The sequence below is a fragment of the Empidonax traillii genome, unplaced genomic scaffold, assembly GCF_003031625.1.
Source record: "Empidonax traillii isolate 1590-97213 ecotype Southwest subspecies unplaced genomic scaffold, ASM303162v1 scaffold3:size4013460, whole genome shotgun sequence".
NCBI lineage: Eukaryota > Metazoa > Chordata > Aves > Passeriformes > Tyrannidae > Empidonax > Empidonax traillii.
In genome coordinates, this window is record NW_020955196.1 from 2,561,318 (window position 1) to 2,580,119 (window position 18,802).

The 18,802-nt window shown below is 42.4% G+C and overlaps 1 protein-coding gene across 3 annotated transcripts in view; it reads right to left on the reverse strand.

Annotated features, from left to right (window-relative positions):
- Positions 1-7,553: 7,553 nt before the first annotated feature.
- The window catches only part of LPAR1 (lysophosphatidic acid receptor 1), a 69,918-nt gene continuing 58,669 nt past the window's right edge, over positions 7,554-18,802 (reverse strand). For all 3 annotated transcript variants that reach the window (XM_027910857.1, XM_027910803.1, XM_027910919.1), the window contains exon 4: positions 7,554-9,355. In XM_027910857.1, the coding sequence (XP_027766658.1) occupies positions 9,054-9,355 (302 nt within the window). In that variant the 3' untranslated portion in view covers positions 7,554-9,053. The remainder of the gene's footprint in view (positions 9,356-18,802) is intronic.

Sequence of the window (18,802 nt, forward strand, 5' to 3'; positions counted from 1 at the left end):
CCCCCCCAGCTATGTTTTTGAGGAATGAATCCACAAGAAACACTGGTGCTTCTGGACCACCAGCACCTGCCATTTCCAGCAAGCTCCCCCACTGCCATGGGTCTGTGCCAGCTTGATGTGGTCATGCCCAGCTGCTTCAGCCTGGCCACCCCTCCCCTGCTGCAAGGCTGCCCTCCATTGCAGGTGTTCCTGAAGCCCACCTGAAGCAACTCTCCCAAGCTGCACCTGTGGTATCAGAACGACCTTTCCTCCTCCAAAACATGAAAGATCTCCCTCTCCCCTGAACAAGGAAGGAAAAAGGCATAGGCATGTCAGGTTGCTGTTTCTCAGTCTGTCACCATCACAGTTCCTGCTTGTGAGCATAAGATGCTTTGACCAACAACCCAAAAAATGTCACTTTGCTGCTGGGCCCCTTTGTGCTTGGTACTTTTTATTCCCAGAGGGCTGTCCCACCCTGGACATTTGAGGTAAAATAAATTATGTGGGAAGAAAAAAAGAGAAACAACTAAAAGTAATGCCAAGAACCAGATGTATGTCCACAGGAGCACAGTTTCATCCTTCACTTCCTTAAGCATGAGCTGGAAACTTCCTTGTCCTTCCCAGTGTGTGGGCCACCTCCAAAATGAGTGGCTGGCACTGCCCCACTCAGGGGTCAGGAGCCCACAGGGCATTGCTGACACCAGTTGGTCAGTGCCAATCTGTGCTGGTGAGAGCTGGACCATTACTGAGCATTTTGACAGACCTCTGCTCCTTCTGCCCCTGCACCTGTTCCATGCTGAGCACTTCTCATCTCAGCCCTGTTGCCACTGACAGTTCTGGGGATATCAGGGCCACAGATGAGTGTGTGCATCTCTGAACAGTAGGAGAAAGGGCAGATGATCTGGAGACTAAACAACAGCTCACCCCTAAGCATGTTCATGCAAAGATGTAGGAATGATGTTTCAAAAACAAAAGAAAGGTCAGTCACCTTTTTCAAACCCTTAACTCAGTCCAGCTCAGTAAAGTCTGTTTTTCTGATGTGTCTGTTGAAGCAGCACCATGGGGCAGCCAGCTTGCCTGCAGCACATTGAATTAGCTGTAGGGACAGATATACATTATTGACATTTCCCCTGAGACAAGAATTTCTAAGCAAAATAATTGTCACTTGCTAGTATCTAGCTGTGGCTCAAAATTAGACCTCACTGTGAGCAAACAAGAGAGAGGTCTCGAAGGCTGCAGCAGCTGGACTAGCTCAAACCAGGCACATTTTTGAGTAACTCCCTAGAACTAAGGAGTGTTTACATATTTTGCAAAAGCATGATTGCAAAGAGACACTTGAGGACAAGAAGAATGTGCAAACTTCAAAATCTGTGGCAGAATAAGCTGTAAAATATCCAGATATCATGAACCTTGGAAAAACAGAAGTTAAAAAACCCCAATCTGTACTACGCCTTGAAGCATCCTTCAGTCTTTGAGTGGTAAAACACCATTTATATAAAAACAGTTTAATTTTGTGCTGAGTGTGGGTGGTAAATGGGAAGCTTTTCCTTGTTTCAACTGATCTTTTGATCTCTTAATAAATTAAATACACCTAAACCAACAATCAGACAAAAAAAAAAAAAAAAGTAATGCTGTGGAAGAAGCATTAATCTTTCCTTTTGAAAAAGACCTACAACCCAAAATTCTTTCCTAAACTTGCCGGAAAGCCTTTGAAAAGATCATAAAGCAAATCCTGCACAAAAGGTAGGGGAGTCTCTTCTGTGTGGTCCCTTCCTCCCCACAATTATTCACTTCCTTGTTCTCTCTATATTGTATTTATTTATTTATTTCTCTTGCAATCGTCATATTGTTTGGGTTATAAAAGGTCTTTAAGATCATGGAGTATAACCATTAACGTAGCACTAAGCCCACTAGTAATCCATGCCCCTAAAGACCACATTTACACATCTTTTAGGTATCTCTAAGGATGGTGACACCCATCTTTATCATTGATAAAGATATTAAACTGAACTGAAACTGACTCCAATACCGTGCCCTGTGAACACAATTTGTGACCAACTGCCAGCTGGATTTAACTCCATTCCTACCTTGTCCCCCAAAGGAGTTGCATCTGTGGTTAAAGCACTTGGCACTTACCTTGCAGTTGGACACAAAGATGGTTCAGGATTCCTCGGGGAGGCACAGAGAAAGGCAACGAAAATGAAACGCTGGACAGACTCTTTGAGGGGTGGCAAGAATTTTAAGCAAGAGGCTGAGCTTGCAAGGACTAGAGGTGGGAGCAGCAGATCCACAACTGTGTGAAGGCTAAGCAGTTAAGAGGAGAAACGCTTTGGACTTGCATCTGCTTCTGCTGGGACCAGCTCATGTGCAGCAGGCCTGTCCACCCAGACATGCCTGGCCTGAAGGGGCACAAAAAGGCACAAAGCAGAATGGGAGTTTTGGCCCATGCAATGCAGGGAAGTGCACTGCAGGCCCTGAGCACTGTGATCTCAAACGTGCTGGCTCTCTGCTCTCAGACCTCCTGCTCTGTGGGCTGCCTACTGCGTGCTGAGGCTGCAGTTGTGTCACTGCACGTGCTGTGTATTTAATGTTAACAGATTGCCATATAAACAGTCTGACTTTCCCAGCAAATGGTGATCCAGGGCTTAAACAGAAAATCCCAGAGGCACTGCAGTGCATTTTCATGAGGCATGATTTATTTAGCAATTGTGTATTTTGGCTTTCTGATCATTATGTCCAGCACTCAAGCTCTATGGAGCTGCTTTACATTGCACGTGACATGCCATGGAAAGCCCAGCACCAGGGCATTAGTCATGAATAACCAGGATCTGGGAGATGAAAAAAATTGAACTCTCCTCTTTTTTTCATTTTTGTACTTAATAATGCCCCAAGTCATTAGGAACACCAACTTTATTTTCTTTCATTTGCTGAAGGAGACACTTGGCTTCTATCAGTGTGTAAGTGATTGCCTTCTCTAACAAAAGGCAGGGGGTTAATGAACACCTTATGTAACTCCTCTTGCCTTCAAAATGTGAAATAGGAGTTAGCATGTAAATGGCTTTAAATGAGTTATACTTTAGCAACTCTGAAATAATGCTTTTTATTTCATTTCTGCCTCCTTCCTATGGCTTTGCAGATCTGTGTGTGGACACATTCATTTCTATATATACGCCAACCAGCTTTGGTTTAGTCAATGAATGACCTTCTATGGTTAAAACTGAGGACACATTGTATGACAAAGATGTCTACGTATAGCAAAAAAGGAAAGTAAGGTAAAAGATGAAAGGAAGAGGAAGAAAGCTGAGGAAGAGAGGAAAGAAGAGGGAAAGGGAAAAGAAGCAGCAGGTTTGTTTTCTCTACGCAGGAAATTTTTCTATATAGCAACTAGAGAAGGCCTGATGTTAATTGGTGTAAATATGGGCTTGAAAGGAAGGTGGGCAGGTAAGAATCAGAAACAGAATGTATTATTAAGTGATTTACTGGAAATAACCTGTCCCTTCCTTGTCCCTGTGTGTCAGCCCTCTGCTTTTTCTTGAAAGAGACCTGTGTCTCAGTCATGGTTTTTGAATAATTCCTCTCCACATCCAAAATAACAGCTCTCCCAACAAAGGGTATTTCTTTCACACTCCATATCACACATGCCAAATACTTTATTGTACTAGATATAACCTCTAAACATTTACAGTAAGTGCACTTATAACAAAATTGTTTGCCAAACCTTATTGGCTCTCTCTATACTTGTGAGTTACAAACACATCTTTATTTAAACAGGAAAACAAATGAACAGATTCCTGAGTCTCCCACATACACTTCTGGTTATCAGAAGTTTATCACAGGCAAACGGGAACATTTCATGGAGGCTCTCGTTAAAATGTTGGCAGCTATCAGTGGGTTGGATTTCTATGTACTGCAGGAGACAGCAGCATAGTTTAATATTGTTGTATTGGGGGGGGGGTGTAGTTTTTAATTTTTGTTTGTTTGTTTTGTAGAGTTTCTCTTTGTTGACACTGTTTTATTTTGGTTTGGTTTGTTTTTTAGTACCAACCGCCTTTTTTCTCCTTGAAAAACTTAAAAAACAGGAGCTGGGTAAACAGCTTCTTGGAAAATCCTCTAAGACAGGAAAATGGGAGAAAAGATATGGACACTTTTTTTTGAGGCACTGTACAGGTGTGGGAGTTAGTGCTCTTTAAGCTATTTGTCTTTTGGAAGTGGCCTTTCCAATCAAATGGTAAAGCCCAAGCAATTTGTCTGAACAAATGAGACTGCAAGTTGCAAATCCCTTCCATACAGACCTTAGTGTACAGCACAGACCAACGGCTAACAGCAAGAACTGGTTGGAAAGGACATGACAGTACACTTGCAATAACAAGAAAGCCTTAAAGAGGATTAGAAAAAGGAAAAGTCTGTATTTGGTTTATGTTACTTCTGCACCAAGTGGAAAAAAGCCAGTTCACTAAGGGTCACCTCTCTCAGCTCCATCCAGTATTGTGGTCAGTAGGGACCCAAAAGGATGACAAGTACAACAGGGATGGAGTCATGCCTCTGCATGGGATGGGGATGATACCCTAGAGAAATGCCTTTGCCTGCTCTGCTCTGCACTGCCTTGATTCACACCAACTGAAAGACAGACCACAGGTGTTTGCATTCAAAGCCTCTCCATCTGGGGGTGACCTTTTTAATTCCACCTGGGAAAAACAATCTGCTGGGTGGGCTTTTATTTATTTCACAGAAAAAGCTGTGTGGTTTTAGTTTGCGGACACCTACTGCAGTGAGAAAAGACAGATCTGGCTCTGGCAGTGTCACAGACAGAAACCCCTATTGGCTTTACAGTAGTTAAGTATGGTATCTGGTAGCATACTTCTGGGGAAACACAGACATTCAGAAAAAGCTACAAAACCTGCTTTAGAAGCAGAGCTCACTTGAGTTTCCCATGAAAAATTGCTCCTAGGATCCAGACTGGCCATGGCCAAACCCCTGGCCACCACAGAGGTGCAAACCAAAAGCCATACTACATGGAGTGACCTGGAAAGTATAATTTCAGTGAAATCCCATACTGGGTGAAATTGATGCTGATATGGAAAAGTTACTCAGAAGGGGAAGCAGAACCAAGACACAGGACATAAAAGCATGTCCTTTCCTGTTTGACATCCAAGTTACCCAGACTTAATTTGCACCATGAAGATGGCAACCATGCCCTTTCCTTTTCACCAAGTGACTACTATGAGCCTTTGTTGCCACATTGTTTAAACAGTGCCACAGCTGTGAATATTTAGGAAGGGCAGGGTTAAGAAAACAACGTTGGATCTTGTGGCAGCTATTCAAAAAACTCTGCTACTGGTGCACTATGGACAGAAAGGTGTGCTTAGTTTTAGGAATCACTGAAAAGGTCTTTATTTGGTCTGCCCTTTCTCCTATCTGCTGAGCTTTCAGTATCTCATTTAGAAGCCAGCCTGAAGCTACCAAGATATTTCAGAACACACGGAACAAAAAAGGGGGTGACAAGAAAAGCACTGTGTCAAACATACATAGAATATACTGGGTAAAATAGAATATACTTCCATAGAATATACTTTTAAATTTTACATGCAAGCTGTGCTTTTTTTTGACCAATAAGTCACCCAGCCTCTTTCTATATAGCAACAGGGAGTTAAAATTCTACTTAGTGGTCCTTCATTCAAAGGCCATCTTTTCAATTAGTTTTCAGACTTGTGCTGCCTCTGAAAAAAATGTGAAGTAGGAAAACACATTTTCCTTGACCCGAAAATGATTGCATCAACTATATTCCTTTTAATACACAACTCCCCACCACTACATTTGCTGACACAAACACCATTACATTTGAACGTCAAGAGGATTTACTTGGACCAGGGGCAGCCAGCAACACAAGAATTTTAATGACTGTGGGAGGATTGTTGGTATTTTAAGAAGTCTTCTAAAACCTTTTGAAGAATTCAAGATAAGTAAGAGGGGCAATTTTTTTCCCTGAAGTACTTTGTACCATGTTTTCACATAGCAGGAGTGAGTTCTATAACTGCACAATGAAGCTGGAAAGTCTGAACAGAGAAGTAAAACTTAAAAAAATTCTGAGACAAAAACAAATGGCATGGGAACCATTCTAAAGAAGACAGCAAATGAATCCTTCTATTGCAGGCTCTGGTTTTTATTTTCTTTGCTCACCGCAGCTTTTATTTCACTAGCTTGCAAAGAACCACTCAATTCACAGATCAGATTTCCCAAGGATATAGAGACAACATGTCAACAACACAAAGCACTAACTAAATTTTTAAAGAGCAGCCAAATGCTCAGTGAGTTCCTCTAGTGCAGTTGTAAAAGGTTTGCCTCCTGTAGCCTTTGATCTAAAGCATTGCACTTCACTGTTTAGAAGACAACCACCTGCTGCCAGAAGTGCTCCTGGATTAATATACCTGACAACCGGAATTTAGCTGCTGCTAAGGGGTCAAAGGGTCCAGCTTCTCAAATTGTCCAGTACCTCCTTGGAGAGGGGCTGATCAATGTACCTGGACAGCAACTACCATCTGTTGCAATCACAATGACAACAGAAAAGCCTCCTTGGGTATCCGTCTTCACAAGGGGCCTCTGGACCCACCCACACATCTTGAATGATTGCACCCCTGGTTTGAAATTATTCACCCGTGGCTTCTCAAAACCCACTACACTTTGAGCAGGGTAAACTAGGATGAATGATTTGCTGCTATTTTTTAACACTGCCCTCCCCAGCAGTATAAAGGACACTTGAAAAGGGCAACAACCTCTACCCCAAAAAAACCCCCTAAAATAAAGTGTCCGCTATGTTCTCTTTTTTTGTGTGGGGATGATAGAGACAAGAAAAAGTGCTCTCACTGGATCCAAGAAAGAAAAAAAGTCCAAGCACTCTTGAGAAATAGAAATTGTTTTTCAGTCAGATGTCTCCTGTCTTTGGAGGCAGTCTACCCTCTTCTTTCTTCTGCTTACCTGCACTAGTTCAACCATCAAGCAGGCACTAAGAAAAAATGATGAGTGGATTAGCAAGCAGATGCTTTTTAAAGAATAAATTCATACACCCTGTTCTTCTCTTTCTCAGTATGGTTACATGAATAAAACCAAATCAACCTGTACATTCACTTGCTCTCAAATACAGTCAGGAAAAAAAGAGCTGTTTTGCTGAAAGCAAGTGTTTATATTAAAAACCTTGGCAGATATCTGCCAATCAGTTGGCAGATAATGTTATGTTTATCCATTCTGCCTACTTCACCTTGCACAGTGTCCACACAAAATTAGTTGACAGTTCAGGTGATTTCAGTTTTCCTGAAAGCAGTGTCAAAACTCTCACTTTATTCAGTGGAGGCAAGTTTTGCTCACTTGTTTCTCTTCTCTCCCTCAGCAAGAAACTGCCTGTTCCAAGCAATTTTATGCATCCTCAAAGCAAGAGATGCTAAAAGCACTGGATTTTGCTGGGCTGACCCTCTCCCCTCCATTTCTTCTGTGCCAAATTGGAGAACATTGTTCCCTAAGTTACATTTTAGTAGGGTACACTGAAGGATACACATCTCTGATTTTGTTTTGTGTTTTTTTGGGGGTGTGTTTATTTTTTTGTTGGGTGTTGGGGTTTTTTTTTGGTATAGAGGCAAATGACAATGAGGAAAATGGCCCCAGGAATTTACTCTTGATATATTTTACATTGTTAGGAGAACATACAGTTTCACAGAGAAAGGTCCCAAGTTTTTTATCAGCAAGATCCCACCTTTGCTCACATTTAACCGTTACGCAGTTTTGTTTAATGTCAGTGATTCTTGGCAACTGATATTCACATGAGTGCCATTTCTCTTCAGAACAGTCTGGCATGAAAAAGTCCACCTGTTAACTTAGCTATTTATAAAAATGTGCATGTGTGCCTATTATCTGTAGCATGGCCCAGTCATTTGCAACAGATGACTATGTTGTAAAGTCTTGACTTCACAAAATAAAATTGTACCTTGGTTCTTAGTGGCTCACTGCTTTTGAAGTGAAGGGTATATAATTTAAAAGATACCCTACAAATATTTCTCAGTGCAAAAATGCAAAAGGTGTTTCGTTTTCAATTACAAGAAAAGGTCTATAAAAACGTATACTGTTTTTCACATTAAAAATGCCTAAGCTTTTTGCCATAAACAAGAAAAACATTCCAATGCCATAAATACAGTTTTTTAATCTACCAACCTGATTGTAGCCCTTTAAGAGCCCTAGGGATGTGTTCCACTTCAAGAACTTGTCCATAAAAAACTTGGTACCCTTCACATGTTACACATTTCATACTGCATTTCAAAGAAGAACCTTATATACATTGTGACTAAAGTACTGTTTATTTCATAATCTAAACAAACATTGGAATACAGTCTATGCTTTTCTACTTTCCTGCAGACTTTACAAAGAGCTTTTTTTTTATAATTAAAACAATCTGCATACACACAGAACATGCATTCTCTAACGCCAGTAATGAAGGTGAGAAGAGTCAGTTTCCATCATCTTCCTGTTGCCTGTGTTAGGAAAAAATACTTTTGTTTTTACTGAAGTTATGGCAGTGTGGCTAAGGATACAAGGACTAGAGCACAGTTTTACTCCCTGCACAGAAAACGTTCATCACAAGCATGCTGATGGTGATACATATTACATGTCTATTAAATGATAGGCATACTTTTATCCCCTTTACTCCCTTTTTAAAAATACTAAGTGGCTACATGTAAATGCAGTGAAGCAGTTATAAGCTTAATTAATCAGAGTTGATTCAGACTGGCACCAAGATGCAGCGAAGTCCAACAAAGTCTCAGCAAAGCTTTCCATGGGCTACCGATGACCTCCGCCTCAAGGCATCTACCTTCTACTTTTTTAAAGTAGAAATCAAAGGCCTTGCAGCCTGGCTGGTCCTGTGGACGGGGTGGTCTGCACTGGTGTGCCAGGCTCCCTGGAAAAGATGCACTTGTAGTCCATTAGTGTTTAAGAAAACGTTGTGAGTGGGTTACCTTCCCTGGGCCCATGCACCCACCCCGCTCTGTGGCGTAGCCTGCTGCTCTTTGTCGGTCACGTGGCTGGCTGTGGTTTTACACCACAGAGTGGTCGTTGCTGTGGACACCAGCCAAGATAGTGTGGTTGAGCGAGGATGCTGACCGATCCGAGCCTTCGGTGGGGCCGTTGGCGCTCTCACTGCGCTGGCAGCAGAGGATCTGCTTGAAGGTTGCGCTCATTTCCTTGTCCCGGTAGGAGTAGATGATGGGGTTCATGGCAGAGTTGAACTCGGCCAGGAGCAGGAAGAATTTTTCGTAGGCCAGGACGTTGCACCGGGGACAGCAAACATCAAGGAGCAGCAAGACTAATCCTGGGGTCCAGCAGATTATGAAAGCACCTAGGAAGACAAAGAGTAGACAAAACACAACAAACCCCACAAATATACTAATGCACCATTACTTGTCAAAATACCACAAGAAGCACCCAGCTGGAAGTGGCAATGGTTAATTTTCTCTTTCTAGAGCATCGTTCCCACACTCTTTCTTCACTGACCTGATGAGAAGGACGCCTTTCAAAGATCTGTAAATGGTTATGGGAAGCACATCAAAAGAGCAAGGCACACCCCCATGCCCCATCCCCGCCCTCCTCACCATCTGAAACTCTTCTTGGCAAATACATTTGCATTTTAAGTTGATAATGAGGAACATTTTTTCCCTTTAGCTAGAGACCTCTGACTAATCAATCTCTTGATTCGAAGAAACAATGCGGCAATTTACTTCTCAAACTAATAACAACAAAGAAAACCTTTCTGTGAGTGCTGTGACTGAAGTATTGTTAAAAGAAAAAGAGTGCAGGCAGCAATTCTCAAGAAAAAGAAAGCCTGGGTCTTGTTAATCCATTTCAGCCGCATTATGTAATGGAAAGTCCTAAACATACATCCTTCTTGCACTGAAATGCTGTCCTTCAACAGATCTTTTCTTAGGGCTCTATTCAATTGAAATTCAGAGGCTCCTCAGGCTTCAATAGTGTGAAAGCCAAAGAGCCTTACCCCTCCTCCTTTCTCTGTTTTGCAAAGCTGAGGAGAACAAAGCCCAGAATAAAATTTAGAGTTCAATGTCGAAATGAAATCTAATTCCTAATACTTTATTGGGAATACTGCATTAAAGGAAGGTGCTAACTCCTTCCAAGGTTAGAGGAGTTTTATGTATAAGCACACCTTACACACCAATCATGTCAGAATGAAGATGGGGCTCCTGTGATTTTCCTGGCTGAGATGCTTGACTGAAGAGGAAACCAGTCTTACCACCAGTGAGCAGGATTAGTGCAGGCAGCAGCAATAAGGGCTTCCCAGAACTACCCATCGGGCACTGTTTTCAAACTGGTTCTCCTGTCATTTTTGGTACTTAGTTGTTAACATACTGCTCCTGTTTTTAATTCAATTATGTTCTCTGCAGGTCTAGTAGCTCATTCAGGTCATTCCCACAGCATATAGACTTTTTGCCATGCCTGTCAAGAAGGTGCCAGCTATTTCCAGTTTAGGCAGTGATGACTGTAAACTGTGCAGACACCTTTATATTAGGATAACAAATATACATAGATCAAATAGAAGAACATTTTCTGGAGGGCTTTGCAAACATGCAGGGTGTGCCAGGTGACACAGGCTTTTCCATACCAAAAAGCATCCCTAAGCTGAGCTTGCTCGCAACTGTTGGTGCCACAGTGCCACTCTATGCCTGTCAGTTTGCTGACCAACAAAGCGTGCCAAGGAAAAGAAGCTGTGAGGCAAAAAACCAGCTTCCAGTGCAGAGCACTGAATCCTTTGACCAAGTGACTGTTAGGGTCTGGCAGCAATTCTACAGCATGGGGAGGATGAAACTCTGCCATGATGAGGTGCCATTAAACACATGAATCCATCTAACAGCTTTTGTCGGCAGGTCTTTTGGATTCCAGCAGTCCTAGAAAAAGAGTACCTGACACCCACGCAAAGGACTAGAGTCTTTTGTCTCTTCTTTGTACCTGTTCCCATAAGTGTAGAAAACTGCACCTCTTTATTTGCAGAACTGTCCGCGTTGATAATGAGTCCACCCTCTGCATGGAGACGCTCTGCTGAGCTGGTTTCTGCAGAAACCTAGCCAATCATTCAAATTCAGCCACTCACTGCTGAAACTGTACATGTTGTATTCAGCCTCCTAGCTAGTGAGGCAGTGGTGGACTTTGTTCTAGCTTGAGCATGTATTTTCTTCATTATAGGCTGCCTTGGGAAAACAACATCAGAGGCGAGAACACTGCAAGTCATGCGATCTATATTCAAGGACAAAAGACAATGACAGCATCCTCACAGGCCTGCAGCAGAAAAGTCCAGCGTGGGAACAATGGAGCTGAGAGGAAAGCTCTCCTAGCGTTGTTCAAAGTTGCAATTGAAAGCTTCCAATTTTCCAACTTCTTTTTTTTTTTTTTTTTTTAATTTTCTAAATCTGTTGTTGAGAAACAACAGAACATTCTGTTGACATAATTTCTGATGTATTAAAAGCAGCAACAAGAAACTGTATGGTTGAGGCAGGTAGGAATTTGCTCCTGAGAAAGGACCAAAGTTATCACGAAAAATCCACCTGCAACCCACTGCGCTGAACACTGGTCTCAAGTGGAGTTTCTGAGCCGTTCTGGGGTATCTCAGATAAGTCTGATAACTTGTGTGCCGAGAATTGATTGGCTGCACTCAAGCAAATGTGGACTGTAGTTGAGCAAGCAACTAAACGTGTACCTTGTGCTACGCTGAAAAATGATAAAAACAAAAGGGTTGTCTTCCTAGCCAGCTCTGCAAGGAAGTCACTGTTGTGCAAGTTGTCATCCTCCTGCTCATGCCTGGCCTGAAGCTGAGTCAAGAAGTCCATGCTGTCCAGCTCCAGAGCTGCTGGGGTAATGTGGGCTTTTCCACAGCCCTGGCCCCCAGCCTCAGACCATGCTGACTTTCCAATTCCTTTCCTCCATGAGACAGCAGTGGCTAGTAGGGGAGCACACAGCACTCAGGACCACATTTCTGTGCAAGCAGGGCTTTCTTCAAGCTTCTGAACAGACTGCTCACTTGTTATTCGGAAATAAAAGCCATTGAAGCCAGACCCATTCAGTCTAGTGAGTTTTGTATTACTGTAGCCCCTGGGATTTTCCAAGCAAAACTTCCCACCACGCTAATGGCTCCAACAGTTTATTAAGTGCTTGCAAATGGTGACATAAAAAATGCCTCAGGTTTGCTCACTTGTTATGTAACTGTTAATATCCTAGAAAATACTGGAAAGTATCAATCATGATAAGGACATTTTTGAGTCAGGTACAATGCAAGGAACACCAAAATGCCAGGCTCTTATTACTTCAGATTTAGGAAAGTTCATCTGTTAACCATGGAAGGAAAACAAAGCTTGAAAAAAAAAATTTTTTTTTTTAACTTCTTACTTGGAATATTTGTCAAAGTAAGTTAAAACTGAGGTTAAATTCTTCTCCTCACAAAAATGTGTTGTGCATTGATTTCACCACGAATGATGATCTAAAAATATCACATCTAATAAAACAGTGATATCCCAAAGCCTCCTGCTGCTATACTCTGGAAAGCCTTAAGCCTACACCAAAATCTCGACGTATTTTTCTGCTCAGGAACAGAAGTGAGAGCAGCCCAAAGAACAGTGCTAGCAATTTTCAGGTACATCTTAACTCTTTACAAACTCGATCAAACCCAAGTTACAATTACATACAAAGCAGATCTGCTGCAGTTGGTGAATTGAATCTTTGTGGATATGCCACTGTCATACCATGACACTAGGAGAGCTCAACATGAATGAATCAAAATGCAGATTGTATGTCCTTGGGTGGCTGAAAAGCACTGTTGCCTTGAGAATGAGCACTCTGGGATCATCTCCAACTCTGGCAGTCCTTACAAGGCACTGGCACTGCGTGAAGCTGAAGAAGCTGCTCACTTGCAGCTGCACCCTATGGTGCATGGCCAAGGTCTGCCCTGAGGGTCTGGCCACAGAGGGCTAGGTGAAGAAGAAATGTCCGTCAGGGTGAGGGTGAATGGCTAGCCATTAGACAGGAAATCTTAAAGGGAACCAGAAAAATGGCACTTGAAAGATTTAAGGACACAAGATGAAAAGGATCCCTTTGGATCGAGAACCATGTTTCACAGCAGGAAATATGAGTTACAATAAAGCAGTTATGACAGTAATTTAATTTTCTGATGCTGTGTGATACCTTTCACTAAGGATTGAAACTCCAACTCCTTGTGCATTGTCTGTCTTGCAGAGCTGTGGCTGAAGCACACTGGGGGCTTTTCAATGACCATGATACCACTACATCACATCTGTCTTGAGCTTACATCTGGTGCACCAGTGCAGATTGTCTTTCCATGGTATCTGGATGCTTGGAAACCCCTGGGTAGGACTGACATGGTCCTACAGCAAGATTTGATTGCAAAAGAGTAAAAAATGTTGTAGGCAGTAGGCGTACAAAACCAAGCATGATAAATCACACAAAAATGAGTGAGTAGAAGAACAAAAGAGAAAACAACTCCAAAAAACAGCAGCAGAAAAGAAATAAACTACACAAGCATAAACACTGATGAACAGTCACTCATTACTAGGATACCAGATTAGATGGCTACTCATGAAACCTCTTGTGTTCCTAAGCAGCACATTTTTTCTTTCTTTTTTTTTTCTTTTTTTTTTTTTTTTTTTTTTTTTTTTTTTTTTTTTTTTTTTTTTTTTTTTTTTTTTTTTTTTTTTGGTCTTTTGCCTAAGTCTGTGTTTATTCCATGAATGTTTATTTTCCTCTAACTCAAAGCAGCAAAATAAAAGAAGCACTTCCACTTCTGCCAAGTCACACACTTGCTGTCCCTCGGAGGATCTGGAAGGATTCGGCTCTTTGTCAATACACACCTATTCTGAAACACCCTTTTTCTCCTGCTTAACCATATCGTGTCCCTTTCATGTGCCCTCTTCTATCCATCTTGTGTGTTAACCCTGATTAGTGATTTCTGGCATGGGTTCAAGTTCCCCCTGCAAATTCTGCATGGAGGGGAAAAATATTGAAAGGGCCTGTTTTAGGGAGTAAGAGGAGAGAAGGAAAAAAAAGATCTCTCTTGTGTTTGCAGTTTTGTTGAGATTACAGAAACAGAATGAGGCACTATCATATCAAAGACAGAAAAGATCCATTCCAGCTGAACTGCAGGATCACTTATAATCTGCTTCTGTTGCCCACCTGCTCTTGTCCACCCGTTATCCTCTCCAAATCCCCTCCTGCCCTCAGAATGGCACTTGTGGCAGGCAGCTGCACCACCACTTCCTCTAGGACAGTGGTGCCTGAGAGAAGAAAGGACACTGAGCATCACTGTTATCGCTGTTACCAACAGGGGGAAGGGTTTTTCTTCAGGCTGAAAGCAATGCTATGGGGGGATGATTTGTTTTATTTAACAAAACCATAGCCAAAAACGGTTACAGAAATGCCCATCATTTTCCACATCCTGGTGCAATCCCACCCTCATCAGGGAAAGCCATTTGCTATGCTAGCTGAGGAGCAAGCTCATCAGCTGCAGCACAACTGCGCTCCTTCATGTCCTAGCCATCTGCAAGCTGTATCAATGACCCTCCTTATCACAGGGAGCATTACATTGTGCACAGCATGAATAGAGAGAAGTACTGCATGCAATAGATGTAATAGTGCTTATTTACAACTATGTATTGTTTTCCCTTGACACAAATATTAGAGCATGAAATCTAAAATGAATGCTGAATTATTATATGTGCAAACGATCATGAAGATCATTTATCATGCTGTAAACATACAGATGTAGGAGTAGTTCTTCTAATTTTGGTCTGCCATAATTTTCCCCAGTTTTTCCACAATATTAGTACAATATAGCTGATAGTTCTTGGTGGATGAAAACACAGATGTTGCTGGGTTTTACAGTTTCTGCTGGAAATAATTAAAATTGGCGTAATGTTTTCTTCCACCCATGGAATTTTCATGTGAAGAAATAAAATGTGACTACCACAATATGGACCAGATTAATAAATGTAAAATAATCGTATGCTAAACTTGAAAAAATTCTGCAGAATTTCATATATGAAAGGCTTGCCTCTCCATCCACAGATGGCAAAACACTTGAGGAGGATGACAGTGACAGAAAGTCCTTGAAAAATTCCCCAGATGGGAGAGAGCAGCCTACAGGGTACCAGTAAAAATGGCCTTGTTGAAAATGGTGATATCAAAACAGCCTCATTTATTGAAGGTGTCTTTATTCAAGGAAGCTGTATGAATTCCGAATGAGTGAGAGATTCATAGCGCACTCCTTCTGCAGTTTTTATCTGAGTGCAAAATGGTGCCTTCTCTGACATATGTCTGGGAGACTTTAACACTATGGGCACCTTTGGGTTTCAAACCAAAACTTTCTCTGGTGGGACTGTTTGTGAAAGAAAGAGGGGATATTTTCAGCATTGTAAAACAGGAAATAAGAAACAAAGCAAAGGTAGATAAAAATCTACATTCATATTCATGAAACACTGTCTTACATGTACTTCTCTAAGATTTGAAGCAGAGGGAGGTGAGCCCATAAGGGAAAGTACACAACTAGGGGGCATATGGGAGGAGCTGGGTGGTATGAGCCATCAGCTTGTCTCTAACCACACTGTAAGTGCCCCATCTCTGGGGATCCCTGTTCTAGTCTCCCATGAGCTGAGCAGCTCTGAATGTGCAGCTTATAGACAAAATCCTGACCTCAGCTTTACCAAGTATCTGAACTCCACATGAAAAGGCTTGTCAGATTTTTGAGCCTACTGCACCTGTGATTTGTAAAGGGATTTTAAAAGAAACTGTTTCTGCTAGTATTGTATCCAATCACCGATTTCCTACCTTCTGCACAGCTACACACTCATGCACAGTCCATCCTCTTCCTGAATCCTGCTCCAACAATCTGAGCTGTCAAGTTTGGTCAGACTTTGCACAAAATAATGGCTGGATCATGTAGGAACAGAGAAATCATGTCTTGCTCAAAAACATATTTCCTCTTCCCAGAAGGAATACAGAATGTGTCTGCTTCAAACATCTGTCTTCACCTGTCAGCACAGAATTTATTTGGTGTTTTAGGCATGGCTATCTTTATCAACAAATCACCCCCTCTCTGAGGAATCTGTCTGCTTCCACGTTGAAACATTCATCTGGCTTAAAACATGTAAATGACCGAACATAAAAGCAGCCTTGGGGCTCTGCCTATGCTCTGGCTGGGCTGGGAGAGCAGCAAGACTTGATCTCAAAGAGTTATGTCCAGTGGGTGTTAGCATCACCTCATTCTGGGCCTTAATATTTAGTATTTCACCTGTGTCTGTTCATCTGTCCAATCCTCATCAAATTTATTATTCTCAGGCAAAACAAATAAAAAACTGTTCCTGAATGGACATACAGTCTTGACCACAACTAATACTTCTGCTAGCACATAGACCAGGCTACAGATCTGGCTTCTGCTCTACCTGTTCTCTTCCAATGCTCACATCACTACATTGCTCCTGACAATTTATCATTTAAATACTCACAAATTCTTTGCTGAAATTTCTAGGTCAAAGCCTTTCTTTTAAACCAGACACACTTTGGCATCTACACCTGCGACACTTACTACACAAAGAGCCAGCTCAAGAGACACCTGAGCCATTGTGGCGTTTCACAGGGTGCTGACAACAGCCATTAGCCAACAACTTGATTGGCACCACTTGCTGCATGACTACCATCTCTGAGCATAGAGATTCTCAGACAGAAAGCACCTGTGGTCAGTGGGACTACATCTACAGCCATCACACCTTCCCTTATCTCCATGCCTTTTGTCTTCTCTTCCTGCTTCAGTTTGTAAGTCCAGACTAGAGGTGATGAGGAGCAGATTTCCCTCAGCAGGACTTGTAGGCACTGGGGGTGTCTTCTGTGAGCAGCACTTTGAGGTTACTGCCCCGAGTGCTTGCTGCCGTGTGCTGGAGGAAGGCTATGCTGGCACTTGGCCTCTGACTTTCCTTCTGAAGATGGTATCTGCTGTGTGTCTTCCTAACTGGGTGCTAAGTGGCCTTTCCCTGGAACTTGGCACCAGCTGTGGATGTTTACAGTACCACAGGTCTCCAAGGACTTGCATATCCCTGTAGTATTTGAGGCTTCTGAAGTTTGAAACAGCAAATAGATAGAAAAGCTGGGGGGGGACTGAAAACTAAACAAGACAAACTGGAGAGAAAATGAGACTGGACAGTAGAAAGCTGCCAGAACTGACTGCTTATTTCATGGGTGCTCATCAAACACTAGCCCAGGTTAACGCTCTCTTTATGCCATTCCCTGCCTGATGCTCACAGTCTTGCAAAATGAGTTTACTGGTCTGTGGCCAGCTGATCCAGCTGCCCCCAAGTATTTCATGGCTGACATCTCTGAAGGAGAACTCAACTACTAAAGGAAATGGAGGAGACCAGGACTGTTTTTCAATGACACCTGCAAATCAAAGGTGTTTGAATAGTCCTTGGTTTCACAAATACACTTATAATGGTTTTAAAGAACACATTGCAAAGACAGCATGTGCAGAACACTTTCTAAATGTAAAAGCAAAAGCATGAGCCCATGGCAATTTATCTGCAGCCATCTGAATCCCTCAAATCAAGGAAAACTGAACTTGTCACTGATCTAGTGGACTGCAGGAGAGAGATGGTGCACTGCTTCCCTGCAAAGGGAAAAACCAAGCCTTTTATCTATAAAAAGCATTTTAGACAAAAACAGGAAATCATTAAATGCCAATGGTCAGGATTCCAACTGATTTCTAAATTCATAAAGACTTGTGAAGCTAATTTCTGAATAAAAGCTTGGCTGTTGCCAGAGAAATCTGAGTATTTATCTCCGTGTAAAGACAAACAGTAATCCCCATGGAGTTTCTCTGTTGCCAAAAAACCTGACACACAGAGGAAAAATTGGTGTCTTTTTCAACTTTTGAGTATTCTAGACAAGCCCTTATGCCCATTTTGGAACACAAATGCTTCTCTAGTCTCCAGTCAGAGCTGGAAGCTTGGCTGGAAAAAGAACACGTCATCATAATAATAATAGTAGGCTCCTGGTACTGGTCCTCCTGGTTCACGATGACACAAGACAAATAAAAGCAGGCAAGAGATGTGTGGGGAAAACTAGAAGCAAGAGTCATAGAATCACAGAAAGACTTGGATTGAAAGAGACTTTAAACATCATCTAGTCCTAAACTCTCTGCCACGGGCACAGATGCCAGAGATCAGGTCGCTCAGGGTCCTGGCCTTGAACACATCCAGGGATGAAGCAGCCACAACTTTTCTGGGCAACCTGTGCCCATGCCTCACCACTCTCACAGTAAAGATTTTCTTCTTAACATCTAATCCAAATCTGCACTCTTGCCATTTAAAGCCATTCCCACCTTTCCTATCACTCCATGTCCTGGTAAAAAGTCCCTCTCCCAGCATTCTTGTAAGCCCCCCTCAGATGTTATAAGTTCTGCCCAGAAACTCTAGGCTGAATAACCCCAATGCCCTCAGCCTCTGCTTCAGCCTTTTGATCATCTTTGTGGCCTTTCTCTGGATTGCTCCAACAAGTCCAAGAAGCTACCTTCAGTCCATACGTGGCTATATATTTTCATTCCCTAGTCCAAACTCAGCCAGGGTAGTCTTTAGGGGCACTAATTGCTCATGGTCATGACTTGGGACTTCAGGTGGGGGACAGACCCATCCTGGGACAGCCAGGGGACCCTGTCCTGAAGGCTCTGGGCAAGGCTTTCAGGTCCCAGAGGTCCCAAGTCTGGTAGCAATGTCAACGTGCCTATGCCAAG